This window comes from Ailuropoda melanoleuca, chromosome 12 (assembly GCF_002007445.2).
Source record: "Ailuropoda melanoleuca isolate Jingjing chromosome 12, ASM200744v2, whole genome shotgun sequence".
NCBI classification, from domain to species: Eukaryota; Metazoa; Chordata; class Mammalia; order Carnivora; family Ursidae; genus Ailuropoda; species Ailuropoda melanoleuca.
The window spans coordinates 69877820-69897108 of NC_048229.1; the positions used below are offsets into that span (position 1 = coordinate 69877820).

At 44.3% G+C, this 19289-nt stretch overlaps 1 protein-coding gene across 2 annotated transcripts; it reads right to left on the bottom strand.

Moving 5' to 3' along the window:
* Nucleotides 1–3842: 3842 nt before the first annotated feature.
* KARS1 (lysyl-tRNA synthetase 1) lies at nt 3843–19274 on the bottom strand. Of its 2 annotated transcripts, XM_011235395.3 has the most exons (15): nt 19118–19266; nt 16234–16413; nt 14485–14644; nt 13381–13546; nt 10739–10832; nt 9984–10170; nt 9768–9893; nt 8558–8677; nt 7415–7577; nt 7133–7306; nt 6889–6974; nt 6454–6539; nt 5702–5828; nt 4858–5001; nt 3843–4127 (listed from the first exon to the last, which is right to left on the bottom strand). In XM_011235395.3, exons 2-15 carry the CDS (start codon nt 16377–16379, stop codon nt 4029–4031), a joined length of 1878 nt encoding a protein of 625 aa, XP_011233697.1. In that variant the 5' UTR covers nt 16380–16413; nt 19118–19266; the 3' UTR covers nt 3843–4028. The 2 variants fall into 2 exon arrangements, with proteins under 2 accessions (XP_011233697.1, XP_002927769.1); XM_002927723.4 differs by lacking the exon at nt 16234–16413 and having other exon boundaries at nt 19118–19274.
* Nucleotides 19275–19289: the final 15 nt, after the last annotated feature.

The following is a 19289-nucleotide window of genomic DNA, read 5'->3' on the forward strand; positions in this document are numbered from 1 at the left end:
CCCGCCCCCAAGGGCGCGCAGTGAACACTGGCCCTTGTAGTCCTTCTGGGTTGGAGCTCAGGGCTTAGGAGTCTCACGTGTTGGAGCGCACATGTGAGTGAAGTGGCCCAATGGAAGCTGACTCCCTGGTAAGATGATTCAAATAGAAGAATGATGTCGTATCTTGGAATACTAGTCTGAATTTCTGTCTAAAACAGCGCTGTCCCACAGAAATATAGTTTGAGCCAGATAATGTAATTTAAAATTTTCTAGTAGATACATTTTAAAAGTCGAAAGAAATAGGTGAAATTAATTGTAATCATATATTTTATTTAGCCCAGTGTGTCCAAAGTCCTATCATTTCAGCATGTAACCAATATTTTAAAAACTGAGATATTTTACATTGTTTTTTCATACTTAAATTTAAGAAATCTGGTGTGTGTTTTACACTCACTGTACATCCCAATGTGGACCAGCCACATTTCAAATGCTCAATAGTCACGTGTGGCTAGTGGCTGCTCTAGTGGATAGCGTGGGTCTAAAACCTTCAGGTTGCCAGGAATAATAATAATAATAATAATAATAATAATAATAATAATAATAATTATAATTCAGGAGCCTGTACCATCCAGCAATTGTATACCTCAGTTCCTAAAGATGAGAGAATTCACTTTTTTTCTTGGTACCCTTCAAAAGTTAGAGGAGACAGGAGTGCAACTTACTTGACCCCATCCTTCTCTCTAGTTCAGAGGAAAAGGGCCAGAGACTTCCTCCAAGGCTAAGGACCCTGCTCCTCATTCCTTTCTTTCCAACATCTTTATTTTTTTTTATTTATTTTTTTTAAAGATTTTATTTATTTATTTGACAGAGATAGAGACAGCCAGCGAGAGAGGGAACACAAGCAGGGGGAGTGGGAGGGGAAGAAGCAGGCTCATAGCAGAGGAGCCTGATGTGGGGCTCGACCCCGTAACGCCGGGATCACGCCCTGAGCCGAAGGCAGACGCTTAACCGCTGTGCCACCCAGGCGCCCCTCCAACATCTTTAATCCGCAACTGCCTCCCTCCTCTTCTGCCTTTAAAGAGGCACTGACCCTCGTGGGGGAATCATCAACCTCAGGGATCGGTACCACCATCAGTCTAGTCACATAAACTGTAAAGTGAGTTACCCTCCTTGTCATTTTCCTTCCCATAACCCCAACAATATAATCCACTGCCACATCCTGTTGATCTTAACTTCCTGTCTCTTGAATACATCCATGCCTGTCCATTTCCATGGCAACAGCCCAGTCTGTCTTTCCTGTGGATTGCTATGCTAACCTCTAGACTGTCACCTTTCTTTGCCCAACTCCAATTCTTTTTCACAGAGCAGCCAGATTGATGTTTTTAAAACACAAATGTGAAGCCACTGGTCTGGTTAAATATTTTAGTGGCTTTCCAGCACTCTCAAAATACAAAATCCGACAGTAAGGCTCAGAGATCACTCAGAATCCCATAATAGGGCTCATACCACCGTATGACCAGCCTCTACCTGCTTCATCTGATAGCGTATTTTCATGGGCTTCTGTACTCTATCCAGTGTCACTGGCCTTTGTTATGCTCTTTCCTACCTCAGGGCCTTTGTGCTTGTTGCTACACCATGGAAAACCCTCTCCTTCTTTGACTAGTTAATGCTCTATCTTCTTTCAGATCTCAGATTCTAATGTCCTTGGGTAAACCTTCCTTGACTAGATCTCTAGAGTTTCTCAATACCCCATGGACCTCTCCTTCAAAGCATTTATTAGAACTGCCATTTTACATAATTAAAAAAATGATTTATTAAATGTCTCTTTTCCTTACAAGTCTAGATGCTTGATGAAGCTTGCGACCATGCCTTTCTCTTCATTCCAGCACAGCAGTTAGCAAATTGTGAGCCTTCAACTGTTGAAGGAGGTAATGAGGACTTTATAATTACAATCCTTCTGGCTTTCATCCTATTTATTTTTCCTGCCAGATCCCACAAACAAGTCGTCTACTGCTTCAATTCATCTGTCTCCAGCTTCCTTGAGGCCAGACAGCTGGCTTCTGCCCCCAGTCTACTACTAAACAGCTCTTTATTTTTAAAGAAGATTTGAGAGAGGGAAGGAGGGAGCAAGCACAAGTAGGAGAGGCAGGAGAGGGAAAGAGAATCTCTAGCAGACTCCCTGCTGAGCGCAGAGCCTGACATGGGGCTCAACCTGACAATCCAGAGATCATGACCTGAGCAGAAACCAAGAGTCAGATGCTCAACCCACTGTGCCACCCCAGGCGCCCCTAAATAGCTTTTTAAAGGTCACTTGTGACCTCGATGGTCCTTGTTGCCTTTTTCAATGGTAGCGTTGCTTGAAGTCCAGTAACGTATCTTGAACCTACACCCTCTCCTTTGGGAGCTGGTTTTCGTTTTAACACCATCTTGCTGAAGGATGTGCCATCTGGTAGTGTTTCTTCTGCAATACCGCCTGGTCATCTACCACCATTGCTAAGTGCTCCTGGAGCCTGTGCTTAAACACTAGTGAGGGGTGGAGATGCTTGACACTCTCTGGGGTTAATTCCTAGCGAGGGGATTCTGCCATGTTCAGATCAGTGTGCCAGCTACAGAAGTGACAACTTGCTGTGAAAGTCGACTCAACTGGGACACTTGCAGGTTTTACTGAGGTGCAAAAGACTTCGTCATAGTTTCCCTCAGCTGCTTCATGTGTTGGGGGCTGGGAGCTCCATTATGTAACAGCAGGCCCTCAGCCATACCCTTGTCTCATTCTTAGCCCAGTTGAAATGAGCCGAAGGTAACGAGTAAAGTCTAGACTCACATTCAACATCATACTTACCATTCCCACCCGATGTCAAATTAGGTCTAAAACCTAACACTCAACCTGTCCTCTCAAATTGCACTTCCTGTTTGTCCCATTTCAGTAAATGATTCTTCACTTGTTCAGGCCCCAAACCTTGAAATCGTCTTTGACTCCCTTTTTCTCACAACACACATCCCCTCACTAAATGCTATTGGCCTCAGGACCAGGCGGAGTCCAATGACGTGTAAGCACCTCAGTTACTTCAAACTGTTAGCCACCATTTCCCTTTCACTGCTGTCCCCCCCATACCCGTATTTTCAAAACACTGCTCAAAACCCTCCAATGGCTTCTCATGTCACTCATAATAAAACACACACTCCTCAGGATAGCTTACAGGGCTTGTGTGATCTGGCCCCTCAGGAACTTTGCCTACTCCTCTCCAGCCACACCAGACCCTTTGCTATTCCTTGAAAATGCAGTCCTCAGGGCACCTAGCTGGCTCAGTTGGTAGAGCATGCAACTCTTGTTCTCAGGGTTGCAGGTTTGAGCTGCACATTGGGGTGTAGAGATTACTTACAATGTTAAAAAAAAAAAATGCAGTCCTTTAGTCTGGATCACCCTTCCTCCCCCTCACCTCCCCACTGAGATCTGTCTCCAGATCTCTACTTAAATGTCACCTAGAGTTTTCCTTAACTGCATATTTAAAATAGCACTATCCCCATCCACCCCCTTCTAGAATAGCACCTCTGTCCTCTCACCCTTTCTTCTTAGTATGTACCAGAAATACGTATTTGTTTCTTGTCTAGTTGCCCTCAACCCCTAAAAAAATACAGGTTCCACAAAAGCAGGGACTTGGCTTTTGTTCACTGCTGTCCCCAACCCCTCAGCACAATGGCTTTTGTTCACTGCTGTCCCCAACCCCTCAGCACAATGCCTGACACAGAGCAGACATTAATATGTTTGTTGAATGAATAAAGTGGTATAATTCTAAACATTCATTAGGCCAGCTGTGTGAGTTAAAGTTGACGTTCCATGGTAAACACAGTCATGAGACGAAGAGTAGAGACAAATGGTTTATTTGGGAACAAGAAGTAAAAAGGAATTTTAAATTCCTCTTCTCTCTTCTGGTGGCTGAACTGAATTGTGATCGTCAAATGGATAGCGACACACAAGAATTCCCCTGCAATCCTTGAACTTGTGCAGAAATTCAGAGGGCCTGAGTTACACAACTTGCAATGATCATTTTCTAGACAGAAGTGCCAGCTGTTGTGCTTTCTAATGTATCAGTGGCAGCTCCACTCTCTTTCTTGTCTTCGGGTTTCATGGCAGGAAACAGAAGTACTTCCTACAGGAGAAAATGCACTCTGAAGTAAGCAGCACGCTCTTTTTCACAGCTATCCACTCATTCCTCTTGCTTCTGGTTATTGTTGCCAAATTCAGAGATTTAGGGTTCTTTTTTTTTGTTTTGTTTTGTTTTTTGTTTTAAGATTTTATTTATTTATTTGACACAGAGACAGCCAGAGAGAGAGAGACAAGCAGGGGGAGTGGGAGAAGAAGAAGCAGGCTCCCAGCAGAGGAGCCTGATGTGGGGCTCGATCCCAGAATGCCAGGATCACGCCTTGAGCCCAAGGCAGACATTTAACGACTGAGCCACCCAAGTGCCCCTGGAGATCTAGGTTTTTATTTCAACTCAGTCCCTCTCAATTATAGAGGATGGAAAAGAATGAACACACAGGTTCTCTTACAGTATTTCCCCATCTATAACAATGGGAATAACAACAGTTTCTATACCTCATAGGGCTGACTTAAGTTACATGAGATAACACACAGAGGGCTTAGTGTATTCCTTGGATCCTCAAGAAATGCAAATGACAAGTATTCTTTCTGCCTCAGGTAGAAAAACCCCCAAATCCCATCAGGTCGGATGCCCTGACTGTCCTCCTGTGGAGTCATGTGTAACTGCTTTTCCTGCTCCTCCTAGCCCAAAGCCCCTCCTTTCTTCTCTAGGCCCGCCACACCCCGCCTCTGAGAGTGGAGCTCCTTGGGGCAGTGCACACTGGAGGGCCAACACGTACCTTGATGTTATTGGAATCTGTGAGAAACATGGTGATGCGGTCGATGCCCATACCCCAGCCAGCCGTAGGGGGCAGCCCGTATTCCAGGGCAGTGCAGTAGTTCTCATCTATGAACATGGCCTCATCGTCGCCAGCAGCCTTGGCCTACAAGAGAACCGAAGAGCGACACTGTTCCAGGCTGCGTGGGGTCTGTCTGAAAGAGTGCATCAGGATAACATTCTGGGAATGTTCTGGACACCCAGCACTTCTTGGGAATTGGTTTCCCAGTAACTTCAGGATGGAGCCATTTTTTTCAAAGACCAGGTCAGGGTCAGTAAGCCCCACTTCAGAACACATGTGAATGTCTCTGTGAAATAAACACCTCCAATGCCCCAGGCTCTGTGAGTCCAGTGAGACTAATTTTCGGAGACTGAGGATTCCCAAGAGTCTTTCCCTCATTTCCTGAAACTACCCATCTGTGGCAGTGCTGGTGCGGGCAAGCCAGTGGGGGCTTTGTCTTCATTAATCTATCTGCCTCTTACCCCAAGCCACCTTCATAAAAGTACCATTTATGAAAAATGATGTTCTCGTTAGGCAAATGTATTTTCAAGGCAAGCATCACACTCCCCACACAGATACGATCACGCCCAAGCTCCTCTATGTGGAAATTCTCAGGTCCAAATCAGCCAAGTTCTCCATCTTGAAATGTGACTTCCTCCAGTGAAGTCTGTGGCTTTACCCTTCATTTCTGTTGAAGCCATCAAGAGATGCGGACAATGACAGAGACCTGGGTTCAGGCTGACACTGTCTAGCAAGTGGGCACATGAGGAAACAGCTGCCGCTGCCTCCCACCCTCCTTCCTTACCTTGGCCTGTTCTTCGAACAGCTCCCGCTGTCGCACGGGGTCGTTGAGTTCGGTGTAGGCGTTGCATATTTCCTTCTTCATGATGAACAACTCAAAGCGCTCAGTCAGACCCTCTTTAGAGCGGTGCCTGGGGACAGGAGACCAAAGGGGACCCTGAACATACAGGTTCACTAATAACATCGGCTACAAACACAAGTGTTCCTGAATTCTAGTTGATTCCTAAGCGCTGCGGATTGAGACCTGAGGCCCATATGCATTCCAGCACCAAACCATTCGGTACAGTAGTGAGAAGGGTGAGAGACACGGAAGCTTTAATCATCTTCACAACACACCTGTGTGGGAGATGGGTGCACTGAACCGTATCTCCTGTATTTATGCCCTTCTTGCCCTGTCACGCTGACTCTGGGCTGCCCATGGGACTTGCTTTGGCCACTGGGACATCAGCAGAGGCTTGATATGTGTTTGCACCCTGGGGTTTCTTCTTCTGGAACCTGGCCCCTATGTAAGGAAGCCCGGGCCACGCTGCCAGAGAGGCTACATGAGGCGGCTCTGGAGGACAAGAGCCCATGTGGACGAGACACAAGGCGCCTGAGTTTCCAGTTACAGCCACTTGAGTTACCCTAGCTACCACTTTGTAGAGCAGAAAGACTACCCACTGAACCCACGAACTCTTGAGAATTGTTGATTTGTGCCACTAAATTCTGAAGTTGTTACGCAGTGATAGGTAACTGAAATACCCCGTTTTATCTTACCATTTAGCCAAAGGGCTCATTATCTGCGGGTGATCACAGATGAATGTAGGATTGATGCACGTTGTTTCCAGGAACTCCCCGACAAGCTTAAGGAAAAAGCAAAGCAGAGCTAGAGATCCTTTCTGAATGGCATTTTGACCGTGCCAGTTTTGGTGGAGGACGACTCTGCTCCGACCCACTACCTGCTGGTACCGGGGTTTTATCCTAAGCCTCTCCACGGCTGGTAAGGTTGAACTGAAATTACTTAACTACTTGGCACAGAGCTTAGTACAGCAGGAGTTCAAAACTTGTTAATTCTCTTATTTCTCTTGGGAGGGCCTTCCTGAGGGGCTGTAAAAGCTCGTGGTCCACAGCAGAGCTCCCCTTCACAGGGAGCAGAGGGCTGGTTACCACAGGACGAGGGCATGTACTTGAAGAGCGTGGTTTGTTTGTCACCTTATCAAGGAGCCTGGCTGTGGTCCGAGGTGGGGGGCATTCAACAGCTCTTGCCACACAGAGGTCATCGAGAATTTTCCGAGTTTCTGTAATACAAACGTACAACTTAGGAATGAAGACGTTATACTACCCCAGTAAAGAAGTATATAAAAAAGAAGAGTGTGGAAAATTCTAGCCCTGACCTCATCTAATTCAATGCTGAACAGGAAGGAAGGCCATTCCGATGAGGCACGCATCACTTTACCTTCAGTTTCAAAGAGCTTGGTTTCTGGTAGTTTCACCCCCAAGACCTTTTCAAGCTCTTCTACCATGCTGATTCTCCGGAAGGGGGGGGTGAAGTCAATCTCAAAGGCTTCACCCTCTGGGCCATCTGGATGGTAGGTGACTTTATAACTGCCTGTAATGTGCTGCACCATCCCTGGGAAAGAAATCTGTCATTTAAAGAGGACCCACAGGAAGTCCTCCCGAAAGCAGCATGCCAGCCCTTCAGACACGTGTGAAAGACAAAGGAAACAGGAGAGGTCACCTGAAATCATCTTCTCTGTGATTTCCATGAGATCGTGATAGTCTGCATAGGCCATGTAGAACTCACAGGTGGTGAACTCAGGATTGTGAGTCAAATCAATTCCTTCATTCCGGAACTGGCGTCCAATTTCATAAACCCGGTCAATGCCACCAACCACCAGTATCTAATAACACATGGCCGAGGTCATGGCAGCTAGTTTTAATGACTCTGGAAGGTTTGTCTACAAAAGCTAATTTGGTTTTCATAGCTCAGGCATGTTTTCAGGTCCCACCCAAATGCTGAGTACCCTACTCTCTTTAGACCTTTGTAGTGGACAGTCCTTTTTCATTTTGGTTGCTCAGAACCTCTGAATATGCTTCCTCTGTTGGGATAGTACTTCTTCTTGAGTGTGACCCTCCCCAAGAAAGAAGCCTCTTTTGGGGTTAGGATGCAAGCATGTAACCCAAGCTCCCTACCACTAAGACACGCCCATGCTCATGTCTTTTGAAAGCTACTGAAAAAAGATGTATTACAGACGTCCTAAGGGCAATGACCTGTGCCTAGAGCCAGAGTTATGAGCTGTGTTAGCTGTCCCTCATGGATAAGATCCAGGTTCTCCATGGGAACAGCCCAGATAGGCCTGAGAATCATTCCTACTCCTGTGGTCTCCAAGCCTGATTCTCTGATCCTTCTGGCTCCTGGGAATTGTGAGCTTCCTTATATACTTGAACACATTCTACTTGTGCTTAAACTAGTTATAAAAGCTTCTGTTGTCTGCAAGAATTTAAAATGACAGTCTTCAATATTTTCTCTGGCCATTTATAATGCTTATTGTCAACTTCTAGACAGAGATCAAGCTTTTCTGTAAAAGACTAAAATCAGATTTAATCCAAGGAGGACTATAAACGTAAAATATGAGAACAAAAGTAGATGAGGAGGAGCTGTACACCTAGGAAAGACAACCCCTTTGCCCTCTGACCTGCAATGCTCTACTGATCTTGTGGAGAACTTCTGGAAGTGTAACACTCACAGGCTTGACAGATCAGAATACCCTCCTGGCTGTTCCACCCTCACTGTTTTTCTTATTTCTAACTGCACCTACCTAGCCAATGGATTTCCAGCTTTCTGCTTCTCTAAGGAACAGGGCATCCTCTTACTAATTACCTTATGGTAGAGTTCTGGAGCAACTCTCATGTATAAATTCATGTCCAGCTCATTGTGGTAGGTGATGAAAGGCTTGGCCACAGCTCCCCCTGGGATGACATTCATCATGGGAGTTTCAATCTAAACGACAGGGAGAAACATTTAGTCTTCAGACAGAGGTTCTCAAACCAGAGGCCTTGGGACTAACTCAGGTTTTGCACTGATATGGTCTAAGCCTGTTATATCCCCAAGTGAAAGTTAAGTCTAATAGTCATGTGCAGGTGCTTGACAAAAGAGTAGAGATGTCCTGATTTTCGAGAAGCATCTCAATTTCTATTAATACCAAACACCATTATTTTTGTACCATAAATTTTCACAAGCTGTGAATTAAATTTTTTTTTGAAGATTTTATTTATTTGAGAGTGAGAGAGCGAGAGAACAAGCACAAGCAGCAGGGTGAGGGAGAAGCTCCCTGCTCAGTGGAGCAGGGAGCCCGACGTGGGACTCGATCCCAGGACCCTGAGATCATGACCTGAGCCGAAGGCTGAAGCTTAACTGACTGAGCCACCCAGGCGCCCATACAATTTAATTTTTAATAAACACTGTAGGTGGAAATGCTTATATCTTTTGACTTAGTTATTATACACATGCAAAAGGCTCCAGAATATATTAAGGGGGGGACCACGTCCATCAGAATACATACAGTGTGACCTCATTTATGTCTAAAGCAAAAAATAAAATCCTTCTAAAACACCTGCACACATACCACTTCTACGATAAGCTCAGGTATCTATGCATAGCAAGTGGGTGGAAGGATACATATTAAACTCAAGCTTGGGGAAGGAAGTTAGTTGGGAGATATGAAAGGAGACTTTCAGTTTTGTTTCTGTTTCTTTGAATTTGTTTTACAGTAACGTGCATTTCTTTTTCTTAAACAATTAAAGCCTATTTTTTAATGCTACAAAAAGCAAAATGAGTTGATAACTGAACGTGGCATCATTAGCGTGCGGATGGCCCTATATTTTGTCCATTTTCTTAGAATTCAGGTCCTGCCTTCTTAATCAGGGCACTAAAAAAACAAAGTGGAACAAAGACACTAGGAAGAAAGGGGACTTTTCATTGAGCACGAACAATACAGACACAGGACATGGAAAAGGGAAGAGAAGGAATAGTTAGAGGCAGGCATAACAAGGCAGCTATCTCATCATGTCAGGTAAGAACTCTCCCTCACCTCTAGGAATCCCAACTCATCCAAGAAAGTCCTTATATATGTGATGATCTTAGAGCGGATGATAAATTTCTGCCTCACGAAGTCATTCAGGATCAAGTCCAAGTATCTCTGACGATACCGTGTTTCCTAAACCAAAAGCAACAGACAGAACGAAATCACTGCCAAGTCTGATTCAATGTCATGAGAGATCACAGTGGGGAGGCCACAAGAGCTTACCTTGTCTTTGAGGCCAAAGTGGAGATGAGGTAACATATGCAAGCAGGGAGACAGCAGTGTAATCTCATAGGGAATGATGCTCAGCTCACCCTTCTTGGTTTTCCCAGGATTCCCCTGAACTCCGATTATGTCTCCCCGACGCAGTTTGTTATTGATGTGAATAAATTCTTCCTCTGATTTATAATTCCTGAGTGAAAGTACAATGTGCTTCAGTATATAATATTCCAAGCTAAAACTAACCACTGGTTTAGTTTTTTTTTTTTTAAAGATTTTATTTTTAGAGAGAGAGCACGAGTAGGTGCACAAGTGGAGGGAAGAGGAGAGGAGGAGAGGGAATTTCAAGCAGACTCCTGCTGAGCATGGAGGCCCACACAGGGCTCTATCTCATGATCTGAGCTGAAATCGAGTTGGATGCTTAACTGACCCCCCCCCCCAACTGGTTTAGTTTTTAAAACTGACCTCTGGAATCCTCATTGAACTGCCGATGCCTAGTTAGTGTGCCCCCGAGAAGAATCTCAGATTCTTCTGTGAACTGCTCAACTGTTATGCTCTACCTGTAACTGCTGCACAAACAAGAGCAGTTGTTATTCTCTAGGTGACCACATGGTCTTTTTATTCTTTTCAGCCTTAATCAATCATAACCTACTTTTTAACTTTAAGTACCAACAGGAAAGGGAGACCACATGGGCTTTTGTCCCCAACCAGGTCACTTTGGGCCAATCTAGAAAGGCCTGTAATGGGGTATTTCTACATACCTGGAATTGGCCATGACTTGCAACTTGACCCCCTCTCCTCTAAGGTCATAGAAGATGAGCTTTCCCCCAGAAGCTCTTTTGGCATGTATCCTACCTAGAAAAAGAACAACAAAAATACTGACCGATAGAACCAGAAGCCATTTCGTGGTATCAGTGCTAGAAAAGTTCCCTCTGCATTGTCTATGTCTGGGTAGAATGTCCTATGACCACAGACCAGAACAATTTGATTTTAGCCTGAGAGTTAAGCCCAGTCTTTTTCTTCATGACAATAGTCCTCATTAAATCAGTTAAAAATGTGCAGGAAGACCTATCTTTCAAGATGTTTACTGGACTCCTGCAAGATGGCTGTTGGTGGCAGCACAGTTTTTGCATCTACCTCAACCCTCACACAAAATCAGAAAGCACAACTAGACAGGCAAGGTCAAAAACTTACAACAAAATTACGTGGGCGGATATTTCCAGGAATCCCCAAATACAAGCAATGGGGCAAACCAACAAGAACCCTAAGACCTCCATACAGGAAAAAGCTATAGGGAGCATTGGGGTGTCTGATGGGTCTGAGAACTGGAAATTTCCAAAACAGCCATAGGTAGTCACTGGAAAATGTGGCAGTTAACTGGAGGATGGCAGCTGAACCCAGGAGGGGATATGCCCACTGCCACATGGGTGAGTATAGGGCGCTGGGTTTGCACAAGGTCTACATGGGCTAACACCCTTCAGGAGCCTGCTAAATTTAACAGCGGGGGCTCCCTTCTAGGATAAGGCCCACAAAACTTAAAAAGACCAGAAAAACACAGACAAAGAAAAGAGAAGGTCCAACAAAAATGAAGAAGGGGAACACAGCCTGGAAATCTCAGAAAGCAAGCTGCTATAATTCTGAACACTGAACAAAACAACAAAAGACGGAACTCAGTGAAGCTGGAAAAGCTATCTCAACTAAGCTTCCTTTTAACATTTAGAATACTAATTTCACATAAAAATAAGATATAAGCACTGAGGTCAAATACCAGTTATTAAATAGAAAGCACTCAGGACAGACATGCTAAGAAAAAAAAAACAATTCTATTTCACACTGAGCTCAAAGACATTAAGAAAATGACATGAAACAAAAAGCCACACATACTACAATCACTGAAAACCTAAGAAATGAAATGACACATGAAAAAAATCAGAAATAAAGTAAAAAATCATTTCAGAATTGAAGACTAAACTAGAAGAAAATAGAAGTGAATGCAATAGGGGCGCCTGGGTGGCGCAGTCGTTAAGCGTCTGCCTTCGGCTCAGGGCGTGATCCCAGCGTTCCGGGATCGAGTCCCACATCAGGCTCCTCTGCCTAGGAGCCTGCTTCTTCCTCTCCCACTCCCCCTGCTTGTGTTCCCTCTCTCACTGGCTGTCTCTCTCTCTGTCGAATAAATAAATAAAAATCTTAAAAAAAAAAAAAAAGAAGTGAATACAATAATGCCTTAAGAGAAATCAAGTGGGGAAGAAGAAGAAAATTTAAATATCAAAGCACAAAGAAAGAGATAAAAAGGATTGGAGAAAAAGTGACAAATACTGAAAAAAAAGAAGACCCCACACATGGACATAAGGAGTCCCAAAAGAAAACCAAAGCAAGAAACGGTATAAAAAAATTGTATTTAAGAAAAATTTCCTAGAAGACTTGAATATGTATTTAAAGGGCACACTGTGTACCTGAGAATACTGACTCAGAATGACTACATCAAGACATGTTTTAATAAAATTACTAGGCTTGAACCTTTGGGCTTTTAGTTATTGGCAGAGGTTCTCTTTGGGTAGTTGGAATAATGGGTAATTAAACTTTTCTCTCTACTTCTTTGAATGTTCTAAATGTTCTACAATTAACAGTTTTATTATTTTTCTGGGAGGGGGAGAATAAACATTTTTTTTTTTTAAAGATTCTATTTATTTTAGAGAGAGAGAGTGTGTGTACGCAGGCAGGGGGAAGAACAGAGGCAGAGAAAGGGAATCTCCAGCGGGCTGTGTGCTGAGGCACAGCCCGACATGGGACTTCATCCCAGGACCCTGAGATCACGACCTGAGCCGAAACTAAGAGTCAGACATTCAAATGACTGAGCCATCTAGGTGCCCCAAAGACATTTTTTTAGAGTAACCTCTATCCCCAAAGTGGGGCTTGAACTTAGGACCCTGACATCGAGTTGCATGCTCTATGGACCGAGCCAGCCAGGAGCCCCAGATTTTTTTTTCTTTTAATTAAAGAAAAGATCCCATGCAAGATACTAGAACACCAAAATAACCATGTTCTAGAAATACAGTCTCAGTGTAAAACATTCTTAGGTCATAGGTGGCAATTTTTAGGAGCATGGGGCCATGGTTAAGGGGAAGTCCTCCTAAAGGACTATGAACTAGCATCAGCATCCGGTCAGGAGATCCCCTCAGGAAATGCCCCTTCCCCTGCAGCATCACCTCATCTGGAATACAATCTTACATGTCGTAGGGCTGCTCTACTTCTTTCTGTGAATGAAACAGAGCAGCCCTGTCCCTCGTGAAGTGTAGCCTCAGACACAGACTACTTGAAAGCAAGACCAACCCAGACCTTCCTTTGTGCTACCGTAGAGGTCTGTGCTATGGGAGCTCAGCAAACTGCCAGGGAGTCCTCCTACCTGCCACCTTTAAGGTGATGTCAGTCAGGTGGTCCCCAGGCTGCAGGTGACTGTATTCTTGGATGAAATGAGTGAGCGAGACGTCAACGTGGAACTTGTGTGGGTACGGGTCTTCCCCGTTGATCTTCAGTTGGTGGACTGCTTGGCTGCGGATCTTGAAGTATTGCTATTGGGGGAAAGAGAAAAAAGCCTTGAGAAGTTGAAGCTGGTCAGGCCAGTGGCCCGTCCTGCAGAGTACTGTACTCTGCCCCAGAGTGGCTCTAATACACTGAGGTTTCCTTAACCGAGCCCTGCACACCTCTAAAATCCCAGGATTTGATACGGAGTGGGATGTACACTTAAACTATGCACGGTGGCCAAATCCATAGGTGGAAATGAAGGCCAGAACTCCAAAACGCAAGAATCAGTGAAAAGAAAAACTGGAATTCTGCCTAAAATAAGTTAATTTGTACAGGTGGCCTTGGTTAGCACTTTTGTGGATGCGTCTACATGGTGAGCTACTTATCTTTTTCCTACTTTCCTACCTCTGACTACACATTAGACTTCTCCCCAAGACCAGCCACTGGGCCCTGGAGGATATAAAAAGGGAATATTCTAAGGCTGGGGTCGGCACGCTTTTTCTGATGCAACCACTCAACTCTGCTGTTATGTGAAAGCACCCTTAGACCTACGGGCATGGCTGTGCTCCAATACAATTTTATTTTCAAAACCAGGGAGGAGGAATGAGATGAAAGACAAGGGAAGGTGGATCTGGCCTATGGAGTACAGTTTGCTAATCTCTGGCCCAAGGTAAACCGTAGCCAATCTTTAGGGAGATATCTTGTTTGGATTTACTCTAAGGCCCAGCTAGTTTCAGGGGGAGATTAATTAGTCGTTTGGAAGTACTGGATTCTCCCAAATGCCTGTTGAGAGTTGATTCGGAAAATGCTCATGGCCTGTGCCTTTACCAGATGGAGTAGCAGTCTCCCTCGCCCCCCATCCATTTGCAGCAACCCAGGGCTCTGCTTTTTCCAGTTCCTTTCCTACTTATCTTTTTAGTCACTGGTCCCAATTATTTGCCTTAAGCCTCATCAGAAGCTTCCCCATGGGGTCCAGGGGACTCACATTTGGGTCCAAACTCTCCTCCTCAGCACCCACACCATTGTCAGTGGTGTGGTTGGTGGCAGCAGCAGTGGCCTGGCTTAGCTGTTTTTCACTGAGCTCCTTCTGCTTGGCCTCCTTCTCTGCAATTTTCTTCTCGGCTTTCAGGCGTCTCTTTAGCTCACTGTTGGGAAGATGCAAATGTTCAATGTGACAGTTGCCTGAAGAGTCTTCTCCTATGTTCTGCCCCATAACCCCTTTGCAAAAATATGAACAGCCTGGGGGGAAACGCTCTTGCCTGGTTCTACACCCCCACTTCTAGTCTGTCAACTCTATAGGTGAACGAGACAAAGGAAAAGTAATCTTAGAATCAAGATGTGAAAGATCTTTCTCAGCCTCTGCTTTCCAGTGTGAGTTTCCAACTAAAATCAAGATACTCTAGGACAAAGAAACACCGAAACAGGCAACATCTCCAACTTTGCCTGCCACCCCTCTCTACATCTCTCCAGGGAGTGGGTTAGTTTTGAGTAGGGCAGGGTTGGGGAGAGGTAGCTCTTCAGAGTTCAAGGAGCCACAACACTGACAATCCTTCCCTCAGCATTGGTCAGTGCACTGACAATGGCCCTCAGTATTGGTCTGTCTGCTGAGCCTGACTTTGACAACAAACTGGCAGAACAGTGTATAAACCAGCGTGGAATAGGGCATAATATAACATCTTTGGAGTCAGACTGCCTGGGACTAAATCCTGATACATCTGCCTAGCAATTACAGGACCTTGGACAAGTGACTTCCCCCCATCTATAAAATGGAAATAACAGAAGACACTCCCCTCCCCAAATGTTCCGAGGACTGAGATGACCCTACCCTTAGCATTTAGTAAACATGCAAATGTGAGCTATCCTAGGTATCTAAACCCTTCATTCTTTGCACCCAGGACAGAAATCTTACATTTGGATACATTTCTGATTAAATCCCTCACTATCTACACTCTGATCTGAAATCTTGCTATCGGAAACCAGAAACCCAACAGATTTGCGTGGAGGATATCCTCAGTATTCAAACAGAATTGTTCATTCTTTCAAACCACCAATGTTAATCAAGTAGTCTATAATAAATGAACCATGGCAAATGATACTAAGTCATGCTTGCGTATTATTCAGCTTTAGGGCACATTCTTAATCTTTGGTATGAATTTAGAGTAACTCAATTAAAAAAAATGTGATTTGAAATATTTAAGTAAGAAGACTGACTCTGAGGGCTTCAAAGTAGGCGTCTCTAGATGTAATCTGTTGTGTAACAGTTGTGAAGACAATCATTCCAGAACTGTATGCTAGGTTTATTGTGCTGTAATTCAGTCAACAGGCACTGGAGCCTATTTGGTTTTTCCTAGCATTAACAAAAAAACCGGTTTTCCATTCAACTAGATGTGTTCTTTAAATCAAATTAATCCTAAGGAAAATCCAAAGAAGTCCCAGAGACAGAACAAAGACTAGAAACCAAATCAATCTCAGGAGCAAACCAAGTCCGGAAAGACAGGAAAGGGAAAATAATGTTTGCTCTCAGCACTGTTCTAATATAAGATTCACAAGTCATCTCAAGGATCTAGAGTGAGAAACTGAATTTATTAAAGAGAAAATGAGAACTATTGGTTTTGGTAGTAGGGCTCTGTTTCCTTAGCAACAAGTCCAAAGACTTAGCCAGAGGCTTAACAGATAAGGACCTAAGTAAGGGAAGGATTTTTGCTCCCAGAGCAACAACAGTAAGGGCACCAACCTTCTTTTATCAGAAAGTGGCTTGTCCTTGTGAAGCGCTGTGAGAGGAGCAAGTTGATACAGTCGCAGCTCCCTCTGCCCCCATTGTGCCCAGGAGGTTTGGCGCAGGGACCCCCTAACAAGCCGTACAGCAGCTTGCGTCAACATGGCAGAACACCCCGGAACTAATGATTACCACCACCTAACAGGAAACAGAGATGTGGTGTCAGATGGGACAAAACAGTAATATATACACCCAACCTGCACTCCTACTCTTATGGGAGGGGGCGGGGGGGGCTGCACAACCTTTTAGTGTTCCATTGAAGACCCTCTTAACTGACAACAACCCTGTAACACTCACTGTGCTGCAACTCTGACAATGTTCTGTCCTTGCTATGGTAAAAAGGTACATATCTGAGTCAAAACTCAAGACCAAGGCAATCAACAGTTTATAGGTAGAGACGATCACAACAATCTAGAAAATAGGGCGACAGGACAGGAAGCAGTGTTTCTGAAGCCCCTGACATGTGACTTCTCTCTTGGTGATTAAATATCTGGCCACAAGATGGCAATGAGAAGCATATGAAATGTCACTGTCATTTGAAAAATCTAGATGAAGCTAAAAGCAAGCCACACAAAAGCACCTCTGAGTCAAAGATAAGACTTGTTTGAGCTCTAGGAACAAGGAGGAAAGGAGAATTTCAGGAAGGGTCCTGGACTACATTAACCTGAGCTTTCATTTTGGAATGGTTCACCTGGCAGGCAGCCCATCTGTTTTTAAACTTGGAGAAAATAACTGGCGTAACTTGGTGCAGACCAAGGAAGTCCCAAGTACAGTTAAGACACAGAAGGAAATGTTAATCATTAAAAAAATTATTTTAGCCCCTGGTCACTAGAGGAATATACATCAACAGCAGATTTTTTTAGACAATGTGAGGAGGTATGGTGCAGGCAGTGTAAAGAGCATGGGCTGTGGAGTTCCGGAGATGGTTTTCGATCTCTGCTCCAGAGCCCGAATCAGTGACAGACCACACTTTAGATATGCACACTTTAGCAATGTATTTAGTTACTCAGAGCATCAGTTTATTAATTTGAAAAATGGACATTAATACTTCCCTTGCAAGGTTATTCTCGAGATTAGAAAGTTTATATAGTTCAAGCATAGTGTCTGACACATAAAACCTGCTTTAAAAAGTGCAGCTGTAATTAGTTAGGGAAAGTCAGTAGAAAAGAATTAGCCAAATTCCTCGATTTACCTTAAAATTGCACTCAATTGGAAACTTTGCTTAGGAGGCATTTATGACTTACAACCTTTAAGTTCATTTTTAGTTGACCTTAAACAACATGGGTTTTAACTGTGCAGGGTCCATTTATATGCAGATTTTTGTGGGGGATAAATACAGTACAGCACTGTAAAAGCATTTTCTCTTATGATTTTTTTTTAAAGATTTTATTTATTTATTTGATAGAGATAGAGACAGCCAGCGAGAGAGGGAACACAAGCAGGGGGAGTGGGAGAGGAAGAAGCAGGCTCATAGCGGAGGAGCCTGATGTGGGGCTCGATCCCACAACGCCGGGATCACTCCCTGAGCCGAAGGCAGACGCCCAACCGCTGTGCCACCCAGGCGCCCCTCTCTTATGATTTTCTTAAAAAACATTTTTTCACTATTAACTTAATTGTAAGAATACAATATATACGTAACATACAAAAGACATGTTAATCGACTTTATGTTATTGATAAGGCTTCCAGTCAACAGTTGGTTTTTCAGTTTTGGGGGAGTCAAGAGTTACATTCGAACTTTCTGTCATATGGGGGTCAGTGCCCCTAACCTCTGAGTTGCTCAAGGGTCAACTATACTGCTGTAACAGATCAAAGTTCAATTTTTCCAAAAACGTTAAGTCCAAGACCAGGTTTCGTTTATAGAGATGCATCAGATACTCTCAGGACAACATAGTGGGTGCTATCAAACCATCAATTCAGATGTTTCCTTTCTCATTTTTCTAGGATATTTGAAACATAAATCCAGAGACACAAAGAAAGGTCAATTTTTACTGGTTAAGTGTCTATTTCATCAGGGCTGAGCCCCAACCCACTAAGGCAGCCATTATTTGTAATGAACTAACTTTTCTCCTATGCTTCTGGAATGGTACTAGTTATGCACCATCCTTGGGAATACAGAGAAAACAAACCATTGCCTGGGTTCTGTGCTTCAATTGAAGAATCCTAGTTGAGAGGGAATGTATCATATATACCCAGGAATATAGAACATAGCCAATTAACGTAAGGCTAATCTTGATATATTTATATTCACACTCCAAGGATTTGGGGTGGTTACCAAAGATCTATCCAGCAGTGCTTCAAAGTGCAGCCTTAGTGTAACGATTGAATCAGACAGAACCTACTACTAGATTTTGGTCACTCTATTTAATACTCACAGATCCTTAAAATAACCCATACGGATAGGTGCACAAAAGAGTTTTAGAAAGGATCCATTTAATACGTAAGATTCAGAATAGCCGCGAGGAGGCTAAGGGAAATTTGAAGGTCTTTTCTTAAAGCTCGGGTATTTAACATAGCTCAAAGGGTAGCGAGGCGTGGCTCAATAAAGAAAGAACGCATTTTTTCAGAGGGAGGGGAAGGGAAGCAGTAAGTTTGGTTTTTTTCTAGTCAATTCTCATTTCTCCTAACTCCAGGAATACGACCACAGGACTTCACCAGAGCCCAACCCCAGGGCAACCTGGGGGATGTAGTTTCGGGGCGCAGCGGCTACGACCCGGCGTGGCTGTTACCCATGAGAACCGGCAGGAAGGCCCCAGGCACAGCCACCTCGGCCGGAGGCACGAGGCGCTTCCTAACCCGGACTGTCCGGCCGCAAAGACTTCAATAACTCGCGGCGACACTTACTTTTTGCTCAGTTTTGGCTCGCCACCGTCCACTTTCACCTCAGCCCCCTGCACCGCAGCCATCTTTCCCGAGGGCCCAACCTAAAAGGGACGGCGCTCACACTGTAATTTCCAGGTCACGGCCGGAAGCTCCGCCTCTTCCGAGGAGAGGGGGGGTGGGCGCGCTTCGCGCG

Excerpts from the sequence above, each read along its gene's own strand:
- KARS1 (XM_011235395.3), bottom strand. The coding sequence starts at position 16,379 with ATGTTGACGCAAGCTGCTGTACGGCTTGTTAGGGGGTCCCTGCGCCAA. Across the intron at positions 5,002-5,701 it reads TGTTCGAAGAACAGGCCAAG|GCCAAGGCTGCTGGCGACGA; the intron begins GTAAGGAAGGAG and ends GTTCTCTTGTAG. Across the intron at positions 4,128-4,857 it reads CAGATTCCAATAACATCAAG|GAAGTACTTCTGTTTCCTGC; the intron begins GTACGTGTTGGC and ends TTTCTCCTGTAG.